The following is a 25,122-nucleotide window of genomic DNA, read 5'->3' on the forward strand; positions in this document are numbered from 1 at the left end:
TATGTGAGAAAATCAACAGCATAACACTTTGTTATGGTGTTATTTGCTGATTTTTCTTTTAAAACGTAATACATTGATAAACATTATCTAATGTATTTGTCAGCCTTTTTCACAAATTATATTAAAACATTAAACTCATGTACAGTAAACATTTATTCTCCATTTTCATCACAAAGTAAGAAAGGTTACAATATGGTAACCCTAGTTCTATTAACACAGGCAGAGCCCTCTTTGGGTACTGCCTCCTCCAATCACACACACTGAAATTTGTAGAGGAGGATCTGTTCACCGGTTGGCAAACAGATCTGCTGAACCACATCCGGGTGCACTCTCCACTCTCTCAGTTGGGGGCCAGCCCTCAACATGAGGTCTCAGACACCACCCTGTCTGTTGATGTACGTGCTGGAGGACCAGAAACACAACCTGGAGTGGTTTGTGGATTGGTGAGAGCCGAGGGGGCCACACACCACCGACTGCTCTCCCCCAGCAGGTCCCTCCCCATCCAGTCAGAGATGCATCCATGATGACTGACACATCTGAGGACACCCTGCCTAGCAGCACCTGCGCTGCCAGACGGTGAGGAGAGTCCCAGAATTGAATACTTGTTCCACACTGTCAATGTTTACAAGGTGTGCTCAACAAAAACATGAACATATAATTGTTTGTGTTGTATTAGTGTAAGCCGACTGTGTTTGTCTATTGTTGCGACTTAGATGAAGATCAGATCACATTTTGTGACCAATTTATGCAGAAATCCAGGTTCCAACGGGTTCACATACTGTTTACTACGAATATTTGTGACCCACAGTGTAATCTAGCTCCAGTTGTGTTCCACACCATTGTAGGAAGAGCAGGAAGAGAGTCTTAGCCATTTTGGGGACCCAAACCACTGTTTTGATCTGTGCTGTCTCAGCCTCAACACTGGTCGACAACCTACCAACGTGAACACGTCCACTATTGTTAACAAACACATGCACCAAACACACACACCCCACCTACATGCACACACACCTCTACATGCTTGCTGATTGTTGTATGTGTGCTTTTGCTTATCTGTGCCAAAGTTAAACACATTTAACTTTTTTCCTTTTGTTCCTTGTGGATATTGTTTGTGGTAATGCAATAACAGCTAATAACTACCGTAATAACCTGTTTGCTAACAACCTAGCCTGCCCCGACCAGATCCCAGCAGAGGGTTGACTGATGTCCCCACTTCCACCATATATCTCCATTTCAATTGCTTTCTTCCTGTGAGAAGGAGTCAATGCAAAACTCACCTGTCCTCCACCTCTTTATCTGACTGCAGAGAGGATGAAAAACCATTTACAAAAGTACACTATTTACACACCAACAAGGCCAAGGCCCCACAAGTCACAAAGGCCAAACCTGAGAGATAGAGGGGCTGCTAGGGTTAGTCCGCAAGATGTAAGACCGACTCAAGGAATACAGGAGGCCATTCAGGTCAGCCAGCAAGACGCTAAGCTGACCACGGAGACAACGGTGAAATGACCACACTGCCCCCAAGGCTTCAGTCATTCATTGACGAGACACACCGAGCACTGGCTCACTAAAGGAGGGGATGGCTGCCACATTCAGACGGTAGAACCCTGTAAATGTGAACTGAGATGACCACGTGGTTGCTGTACATATAGCCGCCCCCCACCACAAGGCCCACGAGGTAGCAATGCCACAGGTTGCGTGTGCCCTGCTTAGGTGACCACACTCAAAGCAACGCAGTATACACATTCAAATCTTCTCTCTCTTCCAGCACGGAAGTGGAGGGAGGAGGGGGTTATGAAACAGGTCTGATGAAGGCCCAAGAGCAGAACGAGGAAGGGAAACCCGCCAAGACCCTGAACACTCCCCTCTGTCTGTTCTATTTTCTGCCTTTCTTCACATTTGCGACAGAGGCTCCTCAGAAAGAGAGAGACGTGCTCACTTTGTCATAAAAAAGCAACAATGTGCTTCCCTAGTACATGTCTGCAATATAAAAACAAGCCATGCATGACTGAGGGTTTTCCCTGGAGAATACTGCACACACAATACACACTGGTCATGGCCATCTATGAATGGCAGAGAAATACCACAGCCCACACAGTTATAGCCAACTATCCATCACCTCTGCCTGCTCCACTTTCTTACTTTTGTCTTTTCTTTATTTGAGATGTGCGGCTGTGGTGTCCGAACAATAATGCTGCGATGATGTGTTGAGAAGAAATCCGCTTGACACTGTTCTTGATCATAAAAGTTTATTACATCAAGGAATTCAGCATCAATTACAAGCTCTGCAGCAGCTTGGAGAGTGACCCAGCCCGATGGCCACTCTGTCTCTCTGTACATCAAACATCGCTTCTATAGGGTGTGTTTAGGTGTATGTTAGATACCATATAAGGGTCCAGTCCCTTCATAAACACTAATCACTACTACCCCTATCACTGGGTCAGAGGTCAAATTCCATAGGAGGGTTCACTCTATACACACCCATCAATCATTACTCCCCCTTAAGAGTTCACTGAACCTCTGTCCAGCTGCTAGAGTGTTATTTTAAACTGTAATGGTCAAATGCACATATGTTATACACCACACGGCATTAGAGGACAGTGCCATCACACACACGCACTATTGTTTCCCTGTGCGCGTAAGCCAACAACGGCAGCAATACATCGAGGGAGTTCAGTATTGAGCCAGATAGATGCTTCGGTTTGGTAAGAAAACAGAAGTGTCTCTCTCGTCTGTTAGTCGACTTGACGTCTGTATGCCAGCAAGAACCCTGGCAGGCACGTCACCTTACAAGACCGCAAGCAATACGCCAGAAAGAGGAGACACCCAGCTCCACAACTGGGAGGCTGCTTTCCCGGTGGACACATCGTCACCGGGCTCAAGACAAAGTAGACAGAGAACTGTTTTTCAAACAATGGAAACAGCAATCCAACGAGGCTACGAAACACTACTACAAGTAAGATTTCATTTCTCTGTTTGCATGGATTCTGCTGTGAACCACACTTTTCATTTTGCAATACAGAATGTCTGCACAAGTACCCCAGCTCAGGTGGAGATCATGCGGGCAAAGGTGCTTTATAGGTAAACTATTAGGCATGGCTGGGCAAGCCAGTGTCTGAAAGAGGTTTTGCATGTACCTGACCTCGGGGGATCATCCCCTTACATATAAAATATGTAACGGTCTTGATACAATAGAGAACAGAGGTGATTTGATTAGTCTTTTCTGACATTAAAACTACTGATGATGGTTTGTTTGTCCAAATCAAACTCCAGTTCCTATTTTTCCTGGTCTAATGATGTAATTGATCCATGTAAAACTTGATATACATATTTTAAATGTACATCTTTAGTTGCTTGATTGTGATTTTTATGATCATATTAACACTCATGTCTATTCATACATTTTAGGCTAATAAAAGATCCATGTCTGATCTTCCTGTGAGACGAAGTCAGTGCAAAATTCAGATGTTTTCCACCTTTACTGCAGAGAAGATGACAGACAACAGTTGATACACAGTTTAACATGATGGACGAGAGGACACTATAGGACAGGGCTGCTGCTTTTAACTGTCTGCTGGGCAGGTGAAGCTCTTTACTGACCTAAAACTAACCTTTATTTGTGTCTGTCACGGCTGTCGCTGTCACCCTTGTGTTTCCCCTTTTGTCTGTCTCACCTCTACCAAGTAGGCTGTGTCCCTGGGGAATGAAGACCCGCCTACTTCCTGGTTTCTGGGGTGCTGACATCTGTACCGCCCATTGGTTCCCTGTTTTCCACTCAACCAATGGCTCGTCAACACGTTAATTACCTCCGGCTCATAAGGAGAGTCCACCTGTTGCTCCAGGCAGCTTGTCATCGCCTGTTGACTTGTGTGCCGCTGGTATTGACGGCATAGCCTGTCTGTTGTACTTTGTGTTTAGTGGAGCTATCCACCTTCCTTGCCTATTAGCTGTGCATTGTGTTTAGGTAAACATTTGCATACCTTTGTATGTTAGCTCCACATTTGAGTGCAGTGGAGAAATTCACTTATTGTTCTGTTTACTATTTTGTTAGTTTCACCAGGTGGAGTGGGTGCTGTGCTCTTTGTGTTTTTTTGTAGTAAGAATCAACCCTGTTTAAAACGATGGATAGGTACAGGCCTCCTTTTGAGGACCTTTTTATTTTAACTTGGTTTGTTATTTTCGCAGCACCCTCGTCCACCCTCCTTTTGTTTTTTTTGTTACCTGTCTACATCTCTTCTGTTACCAATAAACGTTACCTTGTTAAGATCTACCAGTTGTGCCTATATGTTTATGGCCCCCACACCCCTAGACCAACAGGGGGTCGTAACAGTGTCACCAGCTTATTTCACTTCATGTTTTTTTTTAAATGTCTTGACAGGTGTTGATGTTCATACTCTAAAATAATCTGAACCAGTGGTTAAAAGGCCTGTAGAATCCCACAGATTGACCTGTACAGCCTCTGGATTCACATTCAGCAGCTACTCTATGCAGTGGATCAGTCAGGATCCTGGAAAAAAACTGGAGTGGGTTGCCTTGGTTGATGATGGGAGTGGTTGCAGCAAAACGCACTCTCAGTCAGTTCAAGGCCGGTTTTCCATTTCCAGAGACAACAGCAGACCTGAATAGTATAGAGCAGACTAAACTGACCTCACAAAGACAAAACTAATCATAAAAGGGGAACATACTGTATATAATGACTGATCTGAATAATTTTGAAACTAAAGGCGTGACAAAAGGGTTTCAAATGGGGGACTCATTGAAGAAATTTAGGGGAACTCTAAAATATCATAATATTTGGTGATGCTGTTTTTTCTGTATAAATTTATATTTTCCTATATTTGAGGTTATATTTAGGTTCTTGAAATAAAAGGGTGATAGTACAGCAACATTACCATGTGTTTTTTTGCAAATAATAATTTCTATTAATTTGTGCTTAATAAAAGCAATGATGTCCACTTGTCCTGTAGGGGCACATTTTTTGCCTGTCCAGTGTGCACTGGCATTTTTATTGTTTCTCAGCAAAGGGCGATTAAAAACAATTGCAACAGTGAATAATTTTGTCCAGGCTCAATATTCTCTGTATGAATTTAAATGTATAGTAGGGTAGAGCAGAGGCTAAAGTACCATTTTTCAGAAAAACCTGATTTTAAAAGATTATGCTGTAGACAATGAAATATTTTTGCTGTGGTCACTAACTCACAGGTGTGATCTATCAATATCAGGTGGTATTTTGTACAAATGTGGAACGACTTCCGTATAATTTCACTTTAAACGTAAGTGACAGATTGTTACTTTCGACCCCATCAGTTGGGTCAAAAGTAATAAGCAGGAGAGTTGAAAGTAACAACTACATGTTTTGTGATTTCCTTGTTATGTATAAAACATTTCTTCAACAATATGAACAATATTAAAATGAATCTTCATAACATAATATAAATTCTCATAATAATGCAAATATAGTTGTGTTTCTATCCAGCCTAATACCTATATACCTATACCTAATTCCAAAATGTGCATGAAAACATCTGGCTGAATCAGACCTCTGTCTGTCTTTCTGACCCTCACTCTTGGCATAATCTGTTGGTATAATATAACATAAACATGTTTCAATACATGCTGAAACACAGAGGAAGTCAAAGTGAAACACTTGTGGTCACTGTAGTGGGACGAAAGTAACACTTGATACTTTCGGCTATCTGGATTTCTGGATTGTTCCTTTGTGTTTGGATTGCCTTGCCTTTCATTTGGACATCCTGTAAGTGACTGTGACAAACCTGCAAACATATCCAGCCATTTCGGGTCCACACCTCTGTTTAGCCGCCATTGCACTCAGCCTATTTGATAGTAGCCAGGTGCCCCCACCCCCAAAAATAGGGCTCCCAAGACAGCCACGGTGTAATTTGAACACTGTGTAACAAAGACAAACACCTCCAACTAGACTACAAATTAAACACAACAGAACATTCAATCTATCAATTTAAACAGGTTGTAAAAATCATATCATATCACATCTGGTTAGAACAAGAGCTACATTACTCACTGATTACAAACGAGGCCATGTTTTAAGAGGATGGACACAGGTTCAGACTTTGCTGGTAGTTATGAGAAACCATAATGCCAACGTTAGCTATATTCAAACTTGTTTGATAAAACCTTGTTTGTAAATGTGTCACATCTGAACTAAGATTAACATTTTGAAGGTTAAAATAAATGTGGGGACATATGGTACTCTGATATTTTTAATTTAATTTACTTGAATGTCTTTAATGTCGTTGCATTTTACATACAACACAATTTGTAATTCAGACATTTTATGTAAATGAAAGCATGCAAACAAACTGACTTTGAGGAATGACTCATGAACACTGATTCTCTAGTTTCTCCAAACAATGAACTAAAAGCCAAGTGCAAGCTAGTTCTATTTGCTCTGTGAGGAGGAGTCAATGCAAAACTCAGATGTCTTCCACCTCTACTTATCTGACTGCAGACAGGATGACAGAGAACAGTGGACACACAGTTTAACATGATGGACTATAGGACAGGACTGCTGCTTTTAACTGTCTGCTGGGCAGGTGAAGATCTTCATTGATCTTGATCTGAAATATTGTCATTTGTGCCACTTATTTTACACATGACATGCATATCTTTTTTGGTTTGACAGGTGTTGATGGTCAGACTCTGACAGAATCTGAACCAGTGGTTAAAAGGCCTGGAGAATCCCACAGATTGACATGTACAGGCTCTGGATTCACATTCAGCAGCTATGATATGCATTGGGTCAGACAGGCTCCTGGAAAAGGACTGGAGTGGATTGCCTGGATTGAAAGTGGTAGTGGTAGCAGCAAATCCTACTCGCAGTCAGTTCAAGGCCGGTTTACCATCTCCAGAGACAACAGCAGACAGCAGGTGTATCTGCAGATGAACAGTTTGAAGACTGAAGATTCTGCTGTTTATTATTGTGCTCGAGAGCCACAGTGACTGAAGTTGGTTGAGCAGCTGTACAAAAACCTACAGTACTTATCTTTTGTGCTGATGGAGCCCAAGAATTAATTTTTTCATAGTATTTATACACTCTATTTTTTGTTTTATTGTTGTTGTTGTATACGTTGCTTTATATACTATCATTATTATTATACTGATATTTTACATTACGTAAATACATATTTAAATAATACATTGTATAATTTCCTGAAAATTGCTCTTGATAAATATTATTACTGAATATTAAACATAAAAAACACAATAAAGTTATTTGCTAATTAAAAGACCAAAAAAACAACAACTAAACATTAAACATATAAAACTTCTTTATGAAACAAGAGCAGGACAAAAAATAAACCAGTACAAATACTACACATTTCAACAAATTAAGACACAATAGTGTAACTTATGTAGAATTTAAGTGAAAAATAATGTTGCAGTTTCTTTTATAAAATCACTAGAGGGCAGTAAGTGTCAAGTTTCTCTCTCCTCTGTTTCTAAAAGGAGACACTCAGATCTGCTGTTCTCATTGATCTTAACTGACTGACACTTGAACCCTGGACTGAACTAAAACTTAACACTCCTGCTGCTCATGTACACTGGATACTGTGATAGTTGATACTTTTCTACTCTAAACAAAAGTCATGTTAACTTGACTTCAGTGTGAATATTAAAGTTTGACTATAAGGTGTTTACCATCATCAGTGACCGCAGCTCCATCTGTCAGTGTCAGTTCATCTCAGCAGACATGAAGTAGATCTCAAGATAAACAGCAGGAAGCCTGAAGTAGCTGCTCCACTAGAGTCTGTAAACACTGAAACTGTTAAATGTATTTCATGCAAACCTGCAGCAAAATTAAGTGTTGATAGTTTTTTCATGTTATTGTAATGCTAATATTAATGAATGTTTTCCATTATCCATGACTCATGTCAATATTTATGTTAAAATAGTAAAAATGATCTTATCATTATTGCAATTACTTAAAAATGTACATAATGGTTTAATATAAAATAGTTATTAATACAATACATTAAAGCATTAATAGTTCAAGTAAAAGCAAATAGTTGTTTAATTTCTGTAAATGCAGGAACATTTTCCAAATGTTACAATAGAGTGTATGATAAAACTAAAACATCATAAGCAGAGGCTATTTCCAGGCATGTTTTCACTCTGCAGATATAATAACAGTCAACAGACTCTTCTATTGGCTCCAGTTAGACCAACATTGATGCTTCATTTGTTTGATTCTATGCAAACTCAGTGACCTTCCTTGTTACTCAGCTATAAAAACTTCCCATCAGGCTGTCAGTGGAGTTCACAGCACGTCACTTTCAACATAAACCATGTTTTCTGTAGCTCTGCTGCTGCTGTTGGCAGCTGGATGTGAGTCTCTCTGGATTTGTCAAAGTCAGCAGTTCTTCTTTTGCAGTATAACTATAATCATTTGTTATGTGATAGGCAGGCTTTTGGTCTAATAAGGCCACGGTCGGTTGCAGCCTCTCAGTGAAGCTCCACCCCCTTGTCTCTGTAGAAGCAGGCACACACCTGTGCCTCTTTAAGAGTGGATTTATAGAGAACATAGATGGCGACTTAAGTCGCACACACAGTGACTTCAGACTGGACTTGAGACTCGTCCTAAAAAGGCTTCAGACTCGACTCGGACTCCAGGGATGGGACTCGTGAACAATGTTTATTTTTAGGAAACGTCTGATGAGCTCTCCGTTATTCCCTCCCTCCATTACCTATAACCTGCCTACGTAACACGTATCATCTGCTGCCCGCGGCCGCACGTGAGAGAGGACAACAAACACCGGCAGCTACTCCGCCATTCATCGTACACTCAGCATTGGCCATCTAACGTTAGCTTGCTTCTTGCTTAAGCTACGACCTACGGGAGGTTTACTCCGACTGTCATTCTTTATGAAAAGATGAATGAGCGTTTGTGTACTTGCCAAACTTGCGGTGGTCGATAAACGTAATTATTTACGTCCTGCTGGCTGCCACCACCTTAATTATTGCCGTTGGCTAGAAAGAGGTTACAGGTTTATTGTTGACCTTGTAACTTTACAGTTTTATTTAGTTATAACTTACACTGGGTTTGAGAGTCAACAGGGTTTGTTGACTTACAGTAGTTTATAAGCTTATAATAAGTCATTAATTGTTGACACATTGTACATTAGGCTACATGGTTGTGCTCTGTAAAGTTAAAAACAGGTTACCGGTTTATTGTTTATGCAACGTCACAGTTTTATTTAGTCAACATTACACTGGGTTTAAGAGTCTAGGGAGTGTGTTGACTTGCAGTATTTAAGAAGCTGTCAATAATTGCATTGCACATTACATGGTTGTGTTCTGTAAATGGTTACAGGTTACAGTTACAGAATTCCATATAGCCATGCAGTTTTATTAGCAACCTGGATTGAACGCAGCAGGTGATACAGCATTCGTAATAACCACGAGAGACTTGAGACTTGACTTGGACTCGAGCTCAAAGACTTGTGAGCATCTCTGATACAGAACACTCAGGATCTCTCTGTAGGCATTGTGTTCCAGTGTGGCTAGAGAGCAGGTATGTCTTGCAGAAGTTATGAGTCAAGGCTGACAATGTTTTTAACTTTTGTGAACATGTTTTAAGTTGTTTTAATCACAGGTATTTTAAACCACCTGTCGTCCAGACCTCGTCAGCTGAATAGCCTGTTGTGCTAAAGTTCACCACAGAGAAGGCAGTGGTGGTTGTTGATAACCCTGAGGTAAAAAGATATTGTCTAGTAGAGCTATGCAAGTTTACTAGTTTGTGTGCCTTTTGATAACATGATTTACTTTGCAGTGGGCCTAAACATCTGATCCGTAAACGAGGTGGAGTCAGAGCTGGGTTGACTATTTACTGCATTGTTTGAGGTAAAGATCATCTGTCAGGTATTTAGCAGGTATGTTTTTGTAATTTTAGGGTTGTATAGCCACTGATGCTATTCGTGCTTGAATTTTTATGTCAATTCTTATTTTATTAGATTTGTTACAGGTGGATGGGCCCCTGTGAATGTATTTGCCAACTGCTAAGGTCTGCTAAGGGTGTGGCTGTCTTCCCTTTTTTGGCTGTGTGATTTCCCTCAGCTTGTTAGCCATTTCTTCCCCTTTTTAGTGTTCTGCCAGACGGACAGGGTGGTGGATTGTGGGAACCCCTTTCCCCTTCACTGCATGTGGTGGTGTGTATGACAGCTGTGTGTGCATGCTTAACTTAGTTTTATTGTGTGGCATTTGTGTGTATCTTGCTGTGTTTAGGTGGCTGCGCACCAGTGTGAGTGGTGGTGTCAAGGCACCTGGGTGGCCCACAGGTAACCCCCCTGCAGGTCTGGCTCCTGTAGAGGCTGAGGTGTTTTTAACCGTGTGCTTTTATTCCTTAACATTTCTGGCAGTATTGGCATCTACATCTTATCTGTTTTTATTGTTTGCGCTTGTGCAGCAAATAAAATTGCCCAAAGCCTGATTTTTTTAATTGTTTAAATAAATTTTCCTTCCAGTCGAAACCCATGTCTCTGAATTTTATTAATTGTGGGGAAACCCATGGCAACTGGTAATTAAATATTTGGGGATTTGAACCCCTCACTATTTGCCTCGGTTACAGTTAAAAAACATATTTACTTTCTTTTTAAAAGGTGTGAAGTGTGAACAGTTGACACAGCCAGCTTCTGTGACTGTGCAGCCAGGTCAACGTCTGACCATCACCTGTCAGGTCTCTTATTCTCTTAGCAACCATCACACAGCTTGGATCAGACAGCCTGCAGGGAAACGACTGGAGTGGATTGGAAGCTCACGTGTTGGATGCACTTCAAGCTACATAGATTCACTAAAGAACAAGTTCAGTATCAGCTCAGACTCTTCCAGAAACACAGTGACTCTAAACAGACAGAATGTGCAGCCTGAAGACACTGCTGTGTATTACTGTGCCAGAGAGCCACAATGACACAAACCATCAGGAGACCTGAACAAAACCCCTCAGTGCCTGAACACTTGTTGATGGGGGGGTGGTGATGGCTAAGTGGATAAGTCACATGCATTTGGTTTGAGCGACCCGGATTCAAATCCACTGTGAGACACCAATGTGTCCCTGAGCAAGACACTTAAAGGTTCAGTGTGTAATATTTCTGAGGATCTATTGACAGGAATGCAATATAATATCCATAACTATGTTTTCAGTGGTGTATAAAGACCTTCCATAATGAGCCATTATGTTTTTATTACCTTAGAATGAGCCATTTATATCTGTTATTTATATATTTCTACCATAGCCGACAACGGACAGCTCTACGGAGCGCGTTTCGTCATCACGGCGTTCTTCTTCTGCTTATATTATTCAGTGTAGTGTAGACGCCCATCACTACATTAAATGCATCTGTAGAATTCAATTCAATTGTATTTATATAGCGCCAAATCACAACAACAGTTATCTCACAGCGCTTTTCATAAAAGAGCAGGTCTAGACCGTACTCTGTGATGTTATTTACAGAAGCCCAACAGTTCCCACCAAGAGCAAGCACTAGGTGACAGAGGCAAGGAAAAACTTCCTTTTAAGAGGCAGAAACCTCGAGCAGAACCATGGCTCAGGGTGGGCGGCCATCTGCCTCGACCGGTTGGGGTGAAGGAGAGAGAGGGAGGGAGAGAGAGAGAGAGAGAGAGCAATATACACACAGAGGTACAGACAGTGAAGGTGATGTTGCTATAGACTAAATGAAAAATGGTACAGATATTTATAATAGTGTTAATGGTAACAGTCGTAATGTTAATGATTATAATAACAATAATAACAATAAGACTAGCAACAATAGTCGTTGTAGCAGAGGGTGTCGAGCAGGAACACGGGGGCAGCAGGTGACCCGCAGCCACAGATCCAGACTCCACAGCTCCAGAGCCTGAAACACCTGCAGGAAGTGATAGGAGGAGAGAGGAGAGGGACGAGAAAGGACAAGACTACCAGAAAGGGGAGAAGTTGTGTTAGTAACATGCAATAATGGGATGAGGTTGCATACAGAGGGAGAGAAAGTAGAGGAGAGAGGAGCTCAGTGCATCATGGGAAATCCCCCGGCAGTCTAGGCCTATAGCAGCATAACTAAGGGATGGTTCAGGACTCACCTGAGCCAGCCCTAACTATAAGCTTTATCAAAGAGGAAAGTCTTAAGCCTACTCTTAAATGTGGAGATGGTGTCTACTTCCTGAACCCAAACTGGAACCTGGTTCCACAGGAGAGGAGCTTGATAGCTGAATGCTATAATCAAATATTATAGCGTTCAGCTATCAAGCTTAATAATAATATTAACAACAATCAGCAGTCTCTGAGTAGTCTTCTAGTTTATTAGAAGTAAGAACTGAAGTGACATTTGGACAATGAACGAGCACACACGTGTTATTTAGCACGAGAGCCGACAGCCTGTGGATCTTTATACCATGAAGCCAGATGGAGTCAGGACAGATACAAACAGCTAACAGAAGAAATCACCGATGTTGTGGATTTTCCCAGATAGAAGGCTATAATGTGGAACAGATGTTTTCAAAGCAGTGCTGAAGCTGTCTGTTGTGGACAGGTAATTAACTTGTTTGTCAAACTTTAGATACAAATGAAAGCTGTTGTTTGATAACTATAGCTTGAAACTGGCCATAATCACAGAGAGCTGTCACATGTTTCCCCCGTCAGTGGTGTGAAATATGTAGCTGTATTAATTTCATGTCACCTTCTTATTCTCCAGCCTGTGGGTTGGCTTTGCTGGTTACCAGACAATCAGTAAATAAAACGTAACATTAGCTTAAAGCATGGAAGCATCAGCCAGCTAAACTTTTACTGCCCTGGTTGAAAAATCATGTAAGGTTAGTTGGATTGGTTTATTCTCCAGCGCTGTGCTTTGGATTTTGGTGTAAAATATGTAGTTGGATTGTAATTTCATGTAGTTCTTCTCCAGCCTCTGTTATGGCTTTGTTACGTGGACAGAAATGTGCCCTTACCTTCGTCAAACAGCTGATGAATATTGTTGCCAATAAAACGGTAACAGCAGGGAAGCTCACATCAGCAGCTTAACTTCACATTTTACTGCCCTGGTGGAAAACAGTAACTATTCAGTTCAAAAACACCAAAGTACGAGGAAGACAGAACAAACCAGACGTGAGTTTTTATTTTGCATCATAGAAACTAGCGGAAGGCACCAGGCAGGAGGGCATGAGACAGGAGGCTCCAGGCTGCAGCCATAAAGTCTTGGCAGAATTGCATAGTATCCCTTTAAGAGGGGGGTACTGTTATAAGAGTTGTTGTGGGTTATGTTTTAGTTATATTTTTCCCTGTGTTTCTGATTTTGCCATTGTTTCATGTGTCTTTCTGTTTGCCTCTGTTTCTTGTGTTCCTTGTCCTTAGTTATTTATGTCTTGTCCATCCTTTAGTATTGTCGCATGCTTTGCTTCCTGTTTTATTTTGTTATCATCAGTGTTTCTAATCTAGCTTTGTTCTTGTTTTGTTAGTTTATTTTAGTCTTGTTCATTCTATATTCAGTTTAAACCTACCTGTTTTTTGTACTTTTGCGTATGGATCTGTCTGCTTGTGTTTTTGGTTTATTCTGTATTCTGGTTGACTCTGTTTTGGTTTCATGGTCTGTCTGGTTTCTACGCCTTCCTGTTTCACTCTGCCCTGTTCACTCTGTCTGTCTGCGTGCCTAATTAGTTCCTCATGAGTCTCACCTGTGCACTCCCTCCCTGATCTTTTGCCTGTGCATTTAACACTAGAACCGCCAACAGGTCAAATTTACCCGCAGCTGTTTTTTGATTGTATGTATCTTTGTTTCAATATAATATTTAAGTCCCCCAGTCTCTGGCTTTTCCTAAAAGTGTGTTATGTACCCCCTGTTGTTAAGAAATGTCAAGATAAAGCCAGATTTTAAAAATGGGCATTTATACCTTTAAGCGCCAGCAGGTAAAATTGATAAAATACAGTAATTTTCATGCTGTTCATGTCGTGGGTTTAGATAAACATGCTATGTTGCTATTGGCAACCCCTTTCCCACTACAGGCATTACACTTGCTTTATTTAATTGTAATTTTGAAAATATTTTATGTTTTTAACACAAACACACACACACATACACACACACGCGCTTTCTGGTTTATTTATTTATTTTATTTTTAACATAGTTTTATTTTTTAACACACACACACATAATTACTGTGTAATTAACACGGTGTGTTCTGCGGTCCCTTCAAGACAGCGTGCGGCTCCCTCCAGTGCTTTTTGACCGGCTATAACTTTTCCAGTGCTGTGTAATTTTTAGTAAAAGTGATCATTATACATCTTTCCACTGGGTAAAAATTTACTATGAATTTTGGAGTTGATAATAATCATTTCTTTCGAATAAATAGCCTACTTTTATTTGGACTTTCAAACTTTTGTAGCTATATGTTATTCTCTGGATGCCCGATGGAGTCCGAAAAACAAGCAGAAAAGTAAGAACTAGCCGACATTGAGGCTATTATTATAACAACAGTCAGTCTTTTTTTGTAAATTGTATGCTGCATTTAAATTCAAGCTGTGTTTAGAATATAACTAGGTTATAACATCTATGACATCAAAAGAGCTGTGAACGTGCCCTTCACAGATGCGCAGCGCAAGCGATCATCCTGCACGGTGAAGACAATGAATAGAATGGAATAAACTTTCTGTCAATTCCTGAAATATGGGGATGGTGTTTATAGGAAATGCACAGCCAATGTGCTAAATCTTTCCCAAAGTGTGTTGGAGCAACATGTAGCAGAAATAATCACAAAATCACTGTATTTTTATAGCGGGTAGATTTTACCCGCTATGGTGTTATAGGTATACAATGAACCCTGGCGGTGAACCCTCAGTTCAGTTTTGTCTATGTGGCGTCCTTGTCGTTGGATGTTGAGTGTTCTGTTTGCTTTGTTCCCAGTTTTTGGATTACCCTGAGTTCCTTGGATTTACTCTTTGTTGGATTTACCTTTGTTCTGGATTCTGCTTTGTTTGGACCTTTTGCCCCGAGCTTCCATGTAAGCCTGTTTAGTTTACTTGAAAAACTTTATTTCGAACAGCATCCTCCTCTCGCCTTGCCGTTATCTGCATTTGGGTCCACACTCCTCAGTTCCCCTCCCTTCCCTCAGCCAAACATGACAATAATATTGCCTAAAGGAAGCATATATAAAGTGAACAGGATTGGTCCGAGCACACGGTGGTGCACCGTGTCTGTGTGGGTTTTCTACGGGTTCTCCGGTTTCCCCCACCATCAAAAACATGCTATGAAGGTTCTCCACTCAGTGGCTGGCAGTAGCCTACTGTAGCTGCCCACTGCTCCCTTCAGGGATGGGTTAAATGCAGAGGATGAATTTCGCTATGTGTATGTGACAATAAAGTACGTTCTTCTTCACATCCTTGTGGAACTCCATGACTGGCTTTTGCATGTATGGAGGATTCATTGTTAACATGTACAAACTGAAATCGATCTGATAAATAGGACTTAAACCAGCTTAGAGCGGTTCCTTTAATGCCAATGACATTTTCCAGTCTCTGTAATAGGATCTGATGGTCAATGGTATCAAATGCAGCACTAAGTCTAATAAAACCAGTACAGAGACAAGTCCTTTGTCTGATGCAATAAGGAGGTCGTTAGTCATTTTCACCAGTGCTGTCTCTGTGCTATGATGAGCTCTAAATCCTGACTGAAAATCCTCAAATAAACTATTGCTCTGTAGAAAGTCACACAGCTGTTTAGCAACTGCTTTCTCCAGGACCTTAGAGAGAAATGGAAGGTTAGATATAGGTCTATAGTTGACTAAAACATCCGGATCAAGTTTGGGCTTTTTCAGAAGAGGTTTAATTACAGCTACTTTAAAGTACTGTGGTACATAGCCTGTTGATAGAGATAGATTGATCATATCTAGTATAGAAGTGCTGACTAAGGGTAAAACATCTTTAAGCAACCTAGTCGGGATGGGGTCTAAGAGGCAGGTTGATGGTTTAGATGAAGAAATTATTGAAGTTAGTTGGTAAAGATTGAGGGAAGCAAAACAGTCTAAACATATATCTGGTTCTACAGCTGTTTCTAAGGTTCCTGAGTTTAGAGATAAGTCGGTGCCAGTTAAGGGCAGGTCTTAGTGAATTTTGTTTCTAATATTATATTGTATCATTAAAGAAGCTCATGAAGTTGTAACTATGGGAATACTTGGCTCAATAGAGCTGTGACTCTCTGTCAGCCTGGCTACAGTGCTGAAAAGAAACCTGGGGTTGTTCCTATTTTCCTCTATTAATGACGAGTAGTACGCTGCTCTGGCATTACGGAGGGCCTTCCTATAAGTTTTAAGACTATCTTGCCAAATTAAACGAGTTTTCCACTTTGGTGGAACGCCAATTCCTCTCAATTTTCCGCGATATTTGCTTTAATTTGCGAGTTTCAGTATTATACCATGGAGCTAACCGTCTTTGTTTTATTATTTGCTTTTTTAGAGGGGCTACAGAGTCGAGTGTCATTCGCAGTGAGCCTGCAGCACTATCAACAAGATGATCGATTTGGGAGGGACTGAAATTAGCATAAGAGTCCTCCGTTACTTTGTGACTTGATAGTGAATTTAGAGCTGATGGAATCGCATCCTTAAATTATGCTACAGCACTATCAGACAGACATCTTGTATTGAAATTTTTGCCTAATGACGTGTAGTTCAGCAATACAAACTCAAAAGTTAAACAGTGGTCAGATAAAGAGGGATTCTGTGGGAACACTATTAAATGTTCAATTTCAATACCGTATACCAGAAAAAGGTCAAGGGTGTGGTTATAACAGTCAGTTGGTTTGAATCTAATAGAGAGATTAACACAGGACTAAGGCTGTCATTCTCAACTTTCACATGAATATTAAAATCCCCTACAATAATAACTTTGTCCGTTTTAAGGACTAAAGTTGAGAAAAAATCTGCAAATTCAGATAAGAATTCAAAATACGGGCCAGGTGCTCGGTACACTATAACAAAAAGAATTGGTTGCAGACTTAGTAAAGAAGCAGCTAACTGGTTTGTCCACCTATTGTGTAAATTATACTGAAACATGAAACTCTTGCAGGAATCACTCATGTACAGTAAACACTGATTCTCCAGTTTCCCCAAACAGTAACTGAGATCCAAGTCAAATCCAGTTCCTCCCTGTGAGGAGGAGTCAATGCAAAACTCAGACGTCTTTCACCTCTACTTATCTGACTGCAGAGAGGATGTCAGAGAACAGTGGACACACAGTTTAACATGATGGACTATAGGACAGGACTGCTGCTTTTAACTGTCTGCTGGGCAGGTGAAGATTTTCACTGATCTTAATCAAATTATTTTTGTTGTCATCAGCTTATTTCACTTGATGATTTTTATCCTCTTGACAGGTGTTGATGGTCAGACTCTGACAGAATCTGAACCAGTGGTTAAAAGGCCTGGAGAATCCCACAGACTGACCTGTACAGCCTCTGGATTCACATTCAGCAGCTACAGCATGGGCTGGGTCAGGCAGACTCCTGGAAAAGGACTGGAGTGGGTTGCTTTTATCTATACTGATGGTAGCGGCACATTCTATTCTCAGTCAGTTCAAGGCCGATTTACCATCTCCAGAGACAACAGCAGACAGCAGCTGTATTTGCAGATGAACAGTCTGAAGACTGAAGATTCTGCTGTTTATTATTGTGCTCGAGAGTCACAGTGACTGGAGTTGGTTGAGCAGCTGTACAAAATCCTACAGCACTCATCTTTAAGCTAGTAGAGCCTAAGAATTACATTTTTTTTATAGTAGCTATATAAATCATATACTAAATGTTGTATTGTTGTTATCTTTATTTTTTTGTATTCCGTATTTTACTATTATTTTTTTTCAAATAATACAAAGTTGTGTAAACTGTTCCTGTGAAACATTATTAGTTAGCAAATAAAAAAAAACCCACAATAAAAATCACTTGTTCATAAAAGGCCAATGATAGCAAGTATAAACTAATACAAATACTAAACATTTCTACTAAGACACAATAATGTCTGTAAATTATGTGGAATCTAAAGTGAGTCATAATATGAGAGTGAAAATAACTTGTTGCAGTTTCTTTTATAAAATCACTAGAGGGCGTTCGGTGTCAAGTTTCTCTCTCCTCTGTTTCTAAAAGGAGACACTCAGATCTGCTGTTCTCATTGATCTTAACTGACTGACACTTGAACCCTGGACTGAACTAAAGCTTAACACTCCTGCTGCTCATGTACACTGGATACTGTACTGGATACTTTTCTACTCTAAACAAAAGTCACGTTAACTTGACTTCAGTGTGAATATGAAAGTTTGACTATAAGGTGTTTACCATCATCAGTGACCGCAGCCCCATCTGTCATCGTCAGTTCATCTCAGCAGACATGAAGAACAAAAGTCACGTTTACATTTACCTGACGCTTTTATCCAAAGCAAGTCGCACACCTCTGGAGCAACTACGGATTAAGTGTCTTGCTGAAGGACACAATGGAGGATGGAACCCATGTCTTTCACGCCAAAGGCTGGCGTCTTATCCATTGCACCATAATCACCCCATGCGTTAACTTGAATCCACACATTTTGAACAGGACAGTACAACAGCATATTCAAGTAAACAAAACAAACACAAACACATATCATGATATATGATTAAGACTGTTTTTTATTTCTGATGTAGTGATAATCACAAAAAGTAACTTACAAATATGTGAACTACTTTAGTTTTCATCTAAGATAAAATATTTAGTTTTTTGCATTAAGCAGCTTTTTGCCTCTGGAGGCGCCAAGTTTCTCTGTATGTCTGTGTCTTCAGACATCTGCAAACACTGAAAGCATTCATCATCATTATCATCAGGTCTTTTATGCAAACCTTCAAACCAGCAGCATCAGAAGTTTTTGACTATGTAAATGATCCTGGCTGCTCTCTCTGTATTTCTGTTTATAACAAATACAGTGAGTGAGCAAATAAATTGCTAAATAAATGCTGCAATTACAAAAACACTGGTCTCAGAGGTTTGAAGTTAATCATGAATGTGATGTAGGAGGTGCTGACAGTAAATAAATGATCTGAGGAAAACAGATTGCATCATGTTTAAAGTGTCTTTTAATAATCTATAAACATGCTAGACACACTGTGCAAAGCTGATAATGAATATGTTTTCCATTACCCATAATTCATGTGAATATTTACATTAACAAAAGCAATAATGAAATAATGTGCAATGAAATCAAAATATAATATTTAAAGCAGAGGTGATTTCCAGGCGTGTTTTCACTCTGCACATCATCATTATCACAATGCTGATTTTAATGAATTTAATGAAGTTTTGCATAATCCTTGGCTCTTGTTAATATTGACATTAAGAATAGTAATAATGATCCTAATAGTTGTTGCAATCATTTTCATAATGTTTTAATATTAAAATGATATCAATACAGACATTAAAAGTCAACAGTTGTTTTATTTCTGTTAATGCAGGAACATTTTCAAAATGTGTAGTGAAATTAAAACCTCATATGTAAAGCAGAGGTGATTTCCAGGCATATTTCCACTCTGCAGATATAATAACAGTCAACAGACTCTTCTATTGGCTCCAGTTAGACCAACATTGATGCTTCATGTGTTTGATTCTATGCAAACTCAGTGACCTTCCTTGTTACTCAGCTATAAAAACTTCCCATCAGGCTGTCAGTGGAGTTCACAGCACGTCACTTTCAACATAAACCATATTTTCTGTAGCTCTGCTGCTGCTGTTGGCAGCTGGATGTGAGTCTCTCTGGATTTGTCAAAGTCAGCAGTTCTTCTTTTGCAGTATAACTTGATCATTTGTTACAAAACATTTTCTTTTTTAACAGGTGTGAAGTGTGAACAGTTGACACAGCCAGCCTCTGTGACTGTGCAGCCAGGTCAACGTCTGACCATCACCTGTCAGGTCTCTTATTCTTTGGGCAGCTACTACACAGCTTGGATCAGACAGCCTGCAGGGAAAGAACTGGAGTGGATTGGAAGTGGAGCTGTTGGATACACCACATACTACAAAGATTCACTAAAGAACAAGTTCAGTATCTCCTTAGACTCTTCCAGCAACAGAGTGACTCTAAATGGACAGAATGTGCAGCCTGAAGACACAGCAGTGTATTACTGTGCCAGACTGACACAGTGAGAAACAATAACAGGAGAGTCATACAAAAACTACTTCCTCTATTTACCAGCACCACTGTGAATGTTTTCAGTATCACTTTTTAAAAAAACAATTGTGATTAACTCTCACTAATGAAAATTCTGTGTATAAGTTTATTTAAGGGTTTATATTTATAGACATTGGACATGAAAAAAAGGAAACAAAGAAACAACAACCACAAAACCAACAAAAGGTACAGAACAGTAGACATGATACAGGAGGGTGGTCTAAAGTACAGTGAACAAAATAATAAAAAATTAATTTCATTATCGTAGTGTGTCCCTATTCTGTATAGGGGAAACTAAGGTTTCAAAATAAACCCACACTGGGCTGCTGAGTCCTTGTCTGTAAAAATAAGAATCTTCCCCATGATTTCGATCCTTTCCAAAATGTAATGAGTTCTTCCTTGGCCCAGAAAACGGGCCAGAGATTTTTCTGTAATCCTGCTCAGTGCTGACAGACAAACATAACCTCCTTGATGATAGTAATTAAAATATTAGGCTCAATAATCTTGAGAGATATAGTGAGATGAATGCAACAAAATAAAGCCCGTTAGGAAAAGTTACAATATGAAAATAAGGTTTGACAGAGGACACTGTTCTGAAGTGAGGATGAAATACAGCAAAGCAAAATCACTCTGGTTCACTTCTTCTTGTGAGAAGGAGTCAATGCAAAACTCTGAACTCTTCCATCTCTACATGTGTTGCAGAGTGAAGGACAGAGACTAAATCACTAGTATACTAATATACACAGCACACCGACACCCTGTGGAAACACCCTGAAATGAAGATGATGTGACTACATTAACCAATGAGAAGTTTAAATGTGTGAAGGTACTGAGGGTCAAACACTGACTGAGTCTGAACCTGCGGTTTCAAGAAAAGACCTGGAGAATCCCACAGACTGACCTGCACCTATTCAGGGTTCGGTGGTGATTATATCAATGCTTGGATCAGACAGGCTGCTGGAAAGGGACTCGAATGGAGTTGCTTTTATCTATACTGATGGTAGCGGCACATTCTACTCTCAGTCAGTTCAAGGCCGGTTTACCATCTCCAGAGACAACAGCAGACAGCAGCTGTATCTGCAGATGAACAGTCTGAAGACTGAAGATTCTGCTGTTTATTATTGTGCTTGGTTGAGCCGCTGTACAAAATTCTACGGTACTCATCTTTACTATAATTATTTCAGATGACAAATGTCTTTACTTCAAGTAGTATTTGAAGAAAATGATACAATACAGGAACACTAAACACTTGTGAGAACCATTACTGTTTGATTTGGAAAATATTTCTAAACCAATATAATTTTTCTTGATGGGCACATTTTGCTTTTTCCATAACAGAGCTTAATTAAACAACTCCGCTGAGAAGACATTAGCTGAACAATAAACTGAATTTGTGTAGTCCAATGGTTTCAAATGTATAATGTAAGATTTAATTGTGATATAAAAGAGCACTTTCGCAAACATTGTTTTGACAGGTAAACCAGCAGATATTTTCCTCTGCATTACAGTAATTAGGTTTTTGCATATCGTCACACAGGTTTCACACATTAAAGCCATGAATACAAAATAAATGAATAAATGAAATTAAACTCTAACAGTGCCTGTACATGAGCCCCTCCCTCCCCGTGATATCCTGATGCAAATCTTCAGTCTGTGCAGTGTACTTCTGTCCTGCTGACTGCTCTTGTACTTTGTGTGGAGCATCAGAGGTCACATCTCCAGCCTCAGGATGATCAACACACTCACTCTTCTGCTGGTTGCTCTCTCTCTGCCCTGTGAGTTCTCCTGCTTCCTGCTGTTTTATCTTTTATCAGACAACATCGACTGATGGTCAGTCAGTGATCCCAGAAAACTTCCCAGATGACTGTCTCGCTTTCTTCTGTGGTTCCTCTCTCCTTTCATCTCATCAGGTTGTACAGGTCAGAGTATGGAGTCCATTCCTTCCAGTTCAGTAGTGAAAAAGCCTGGGGAGACTCTCAGTCTCTCCTGCAGAGGATCTGGCTTCACATTTAGTTGCTGTAGTATGCACTGGGTAAGACAACCTGCAGGAAAAGCACTGGAATGGATTGGACGTGTTTGGAGCGATGCAAGCAAAACACATTATGCCAGCAGTGTGTAAGGACGAATAGAAGTCACCAGAGATAACAGCAACAACATAGCTTATCTGAGACTGTCCAACTTAAAGCCAGAAGACGATGCTGTGTATTACTGTACCAAAGACACACAATGGTTAAAAAAAGCAGAGAGGCTTTACAAAAACTCCCCAGAACATTTGTTTACAAAGACCTGCAGGTGGCAGTCGAAGATATGAAGTCAGGTGACACTAAGAAGAGAATGACAGTGCCTCTAAAAACAGACACGTGCTCAACATGAAAGCAACATCTGCTGTTTTGGTTTCTGACTTCCTTTTCTGTATAGTTTCAATCAACATGTAATGGTTAATTATGTTCCCTGTATTGATTTTGAACAGCTGGTGTCACATACAGTCTATTTGGATTTATGCATGACAAATTGCAACTGAGCAGATAACATGAATAAATCTAAACTGGGTATAAATAAACAAAAGGCCAACATATTTCTAATAAAACATCATAATTATGTTCATAATGTAGGATGATGATATAAAACACATTTTTTTTATTTGATTTGATGTGTTTTTCAATCAATGCAAAAAACTCCTCTTTTCCATCTCTACATCTGTGAGTGAAAGACAGACACAGCTGGATTTTAGGATGATCAGGCTTGATTGTGTGGCTTACCCACGTATCTTTTTTACCCAGATACGAACAATGAAGGTCTCATGGTGTTTCTCTATTGCAGAAACCCTGATGTGACAATATTGTGAGTATATTATCTTATGAGCTATCTATATGTCTAAAGGTGCTGAGGGTTAAAAACTGACTGATTCTGAACAAGTGAAAAAGACCTGGAGAATCCCACAGACTGACCTGCACATATTTGACGCCCATTACTGGAATGCTTGGATAAAACAGACTGCTGGAAAAGGACAGGAGTGGGATACCACTATCTGATTGAAGCAGCATCTACTACTCACAGTCAGTCCAAGACTGGTTTACCATCTCCAGAGAAACAGCAGACAGCAGCTGCAGATCAGAAGACTGAAGATTCTGCTCTTTATTATTGTGCTTGAGAGCCACAGTGACACAAGAAGGACAAATACTCTACACAAACTCAAAACTTTTCTTTCTGCATTTCAAATAAGTCAAAATTATTTTCATCATGATTTGATTTAATTGAAAATAATTGAAAACATTAAGTATTATTTGGTTCCGAACATAAACGTGAACGTGTTTGTCTCACTTGTTTAACTTGTATTAGAAGAATAAAACAAGTAATGTAATCCAATGTTTGCAATAATACATACATGTTCTGTGTTAAAGCATATATTCATTATCTAATTCCATTGACCACTTGTGTCAGTCTCCTTCTCTGTGCAAAGTGAACTTCCTCTTCCAGATGTTTATGTATGGAAATAACTTGACTTGAATTTTTGTCAGTAAAATACATTTAGGCATTAATATTTTATATTGTGTCCTGAACAGATGACTTTGATTAAAACTTTATTTGTGTCATCAGCTTATTTCACTTGATGATTTTTATCCTCCTAACAGGTGTTGATGGTCAGACTGACAGAATCTGAACCAGTGGTTAAGGCCTGGAGAATCCCACAGATTGACCTGTACAGCCTCTGGATTCACATTCAGCAGCTACAGCATGCATTGGATCAGACAGGCTCCTGGAAAAGGACTGGAGTGGGTTGCTTATGTCAGATATGATAGTGCTCTGATCTACTACTCTCAGTGAGTTCAAGGCTGGTTTACCAGACAACAGCAGACAGCAGGTGTATCTGCAGATGAACAGTCTGAAGACTGAAGATTCTGCTGTTTATTACTGAGCTTGAGAACCACAGTGACTGGAGTTGGTTGAGCAGCTGTACAAAATCCTACAGTACTCATCTTTACTGTGACGATAGGTACTATAAAATGTTTTTTTCTAACATGGGGAACCCGAGTCCCTGACTACATGAACACTTTTTAGCCACATTCATGAATATATTAACTGGTCAATATGGAAGTGTAAAGTAATGTTGCATGTCTTACATAAAAACACTAGAGGGAAGTTATTCTCAAGTTTCTCTCTCCTTTGTCAATCCTCTCATTGATCGTAACTGACTGACACACAAACTCTGAACTGAACTAGTATTTTCTGGTGTTTGTGAGACATAAAAGCAGAATGAATAAGTGATACTGCACACCAGACTACAAAGCTGTACAAAAACTGAACAACACTCATCTCTGTATGAGAAGCACTGAAGCATGTCAGGGCTTTGAAAACACATTGAATGATGGCCAATTAACAATGAAAAAAACTTTATCAATTTATTTATTTGTCAGTGGGTTGGGACAGTATATCATGATGCACAGAAACACCTTCATTTATAAGAAGACAACCTTACTGTAATTACAACATTAATTCAACTGTAGTGAAAACTTTGTTTTAAAACACTATCATGCAATATTCAATTTCAGTTTTATATATACATATTCAGGGTTTTGCACCATTTTAAAAGTGGAATGTAATTCTTTTAAGACCTTTCAAGACCTCAACAAATATAAATGTAAGACCTCAAATCTTGAAACAAATTTTCCATATTTGGCATTTTTATTTTCACTAGAGGTAAATGACTTTGCATTTTTCCCGAATCGGAATCGTACTTTGGGTGATCTGAAAGTACATGTGTAAATGCACCCAAGACGCGATGAGGACAGATGTGATCCAATCAGCAAAAGATTTTACTTTATTTTTCTCATACATATTTGTTGTTTTGAATGTTCTATCTTTGATACCAGGCTGCATTTTGGCATAAAGTATTTGTCATGTTCTGACCATAAAGAAAAGTTTAAAAGCAC

At 39.7% G+C, this 25,122-nt stretch overlaps 1 long non-coding RNA gene and 2 gene segments (V, D, J or C); all 3 read left to right on the forward strand.

The window, feature by feature from the left end:
• The first annotated feature begins 6,523 nt into the window (after positions 1-6,523).
• On the forward strand, positions 6,524-7,017 carry LOC119886919. The segment is given in 2 exon segments: positions 6,524-6,572; positions 6,662-7,017. Coding segments are annotated over 2 exon segments (366 nt in total).
• A 1,189-nt stretch (positions 7,018-8,206) lies between these two features.
• On the forward strand, positions 8,207-20,166 carry LOC119917504. The segment is given in 2 exon segments: positions 8,207-8,364; positions 19,859-20,166. Coding segments are annotated over 2 exon segments (348 nt in total).
• On the forward strand, positions 9,815-10,500 carry LOC119886934. The gene is made up of 2 exons (XR_005441571.1): positions 9,815-9,879; positions 10,261-10,500. It is a non-coding gene; the product is annotated as an uncharacterized LOC119886934 (long non-coding RNA).
• Positions 20,167-25,122: the final 4,956 nt, after the last annotated feature.

This window comes from Micropterus salmoides, unplaced genomic scaffold, assembly GCF_014851395.1.
Source record: "Micropterus salmoides isolate LMB-PRFRI ecotype aquatic unplaced genomic scaffold, ASM1485139v1 Ms_hic_scaffold_10, whole genome shotgun sequence".
In the NCBI taxonomy this organism is placed as follows: Eukaryota; Metazoa; Chordata; class Actinopteri; order Centrarchiformes; family Centrarchidae; genus Micropterus; species Micropterus salmoides.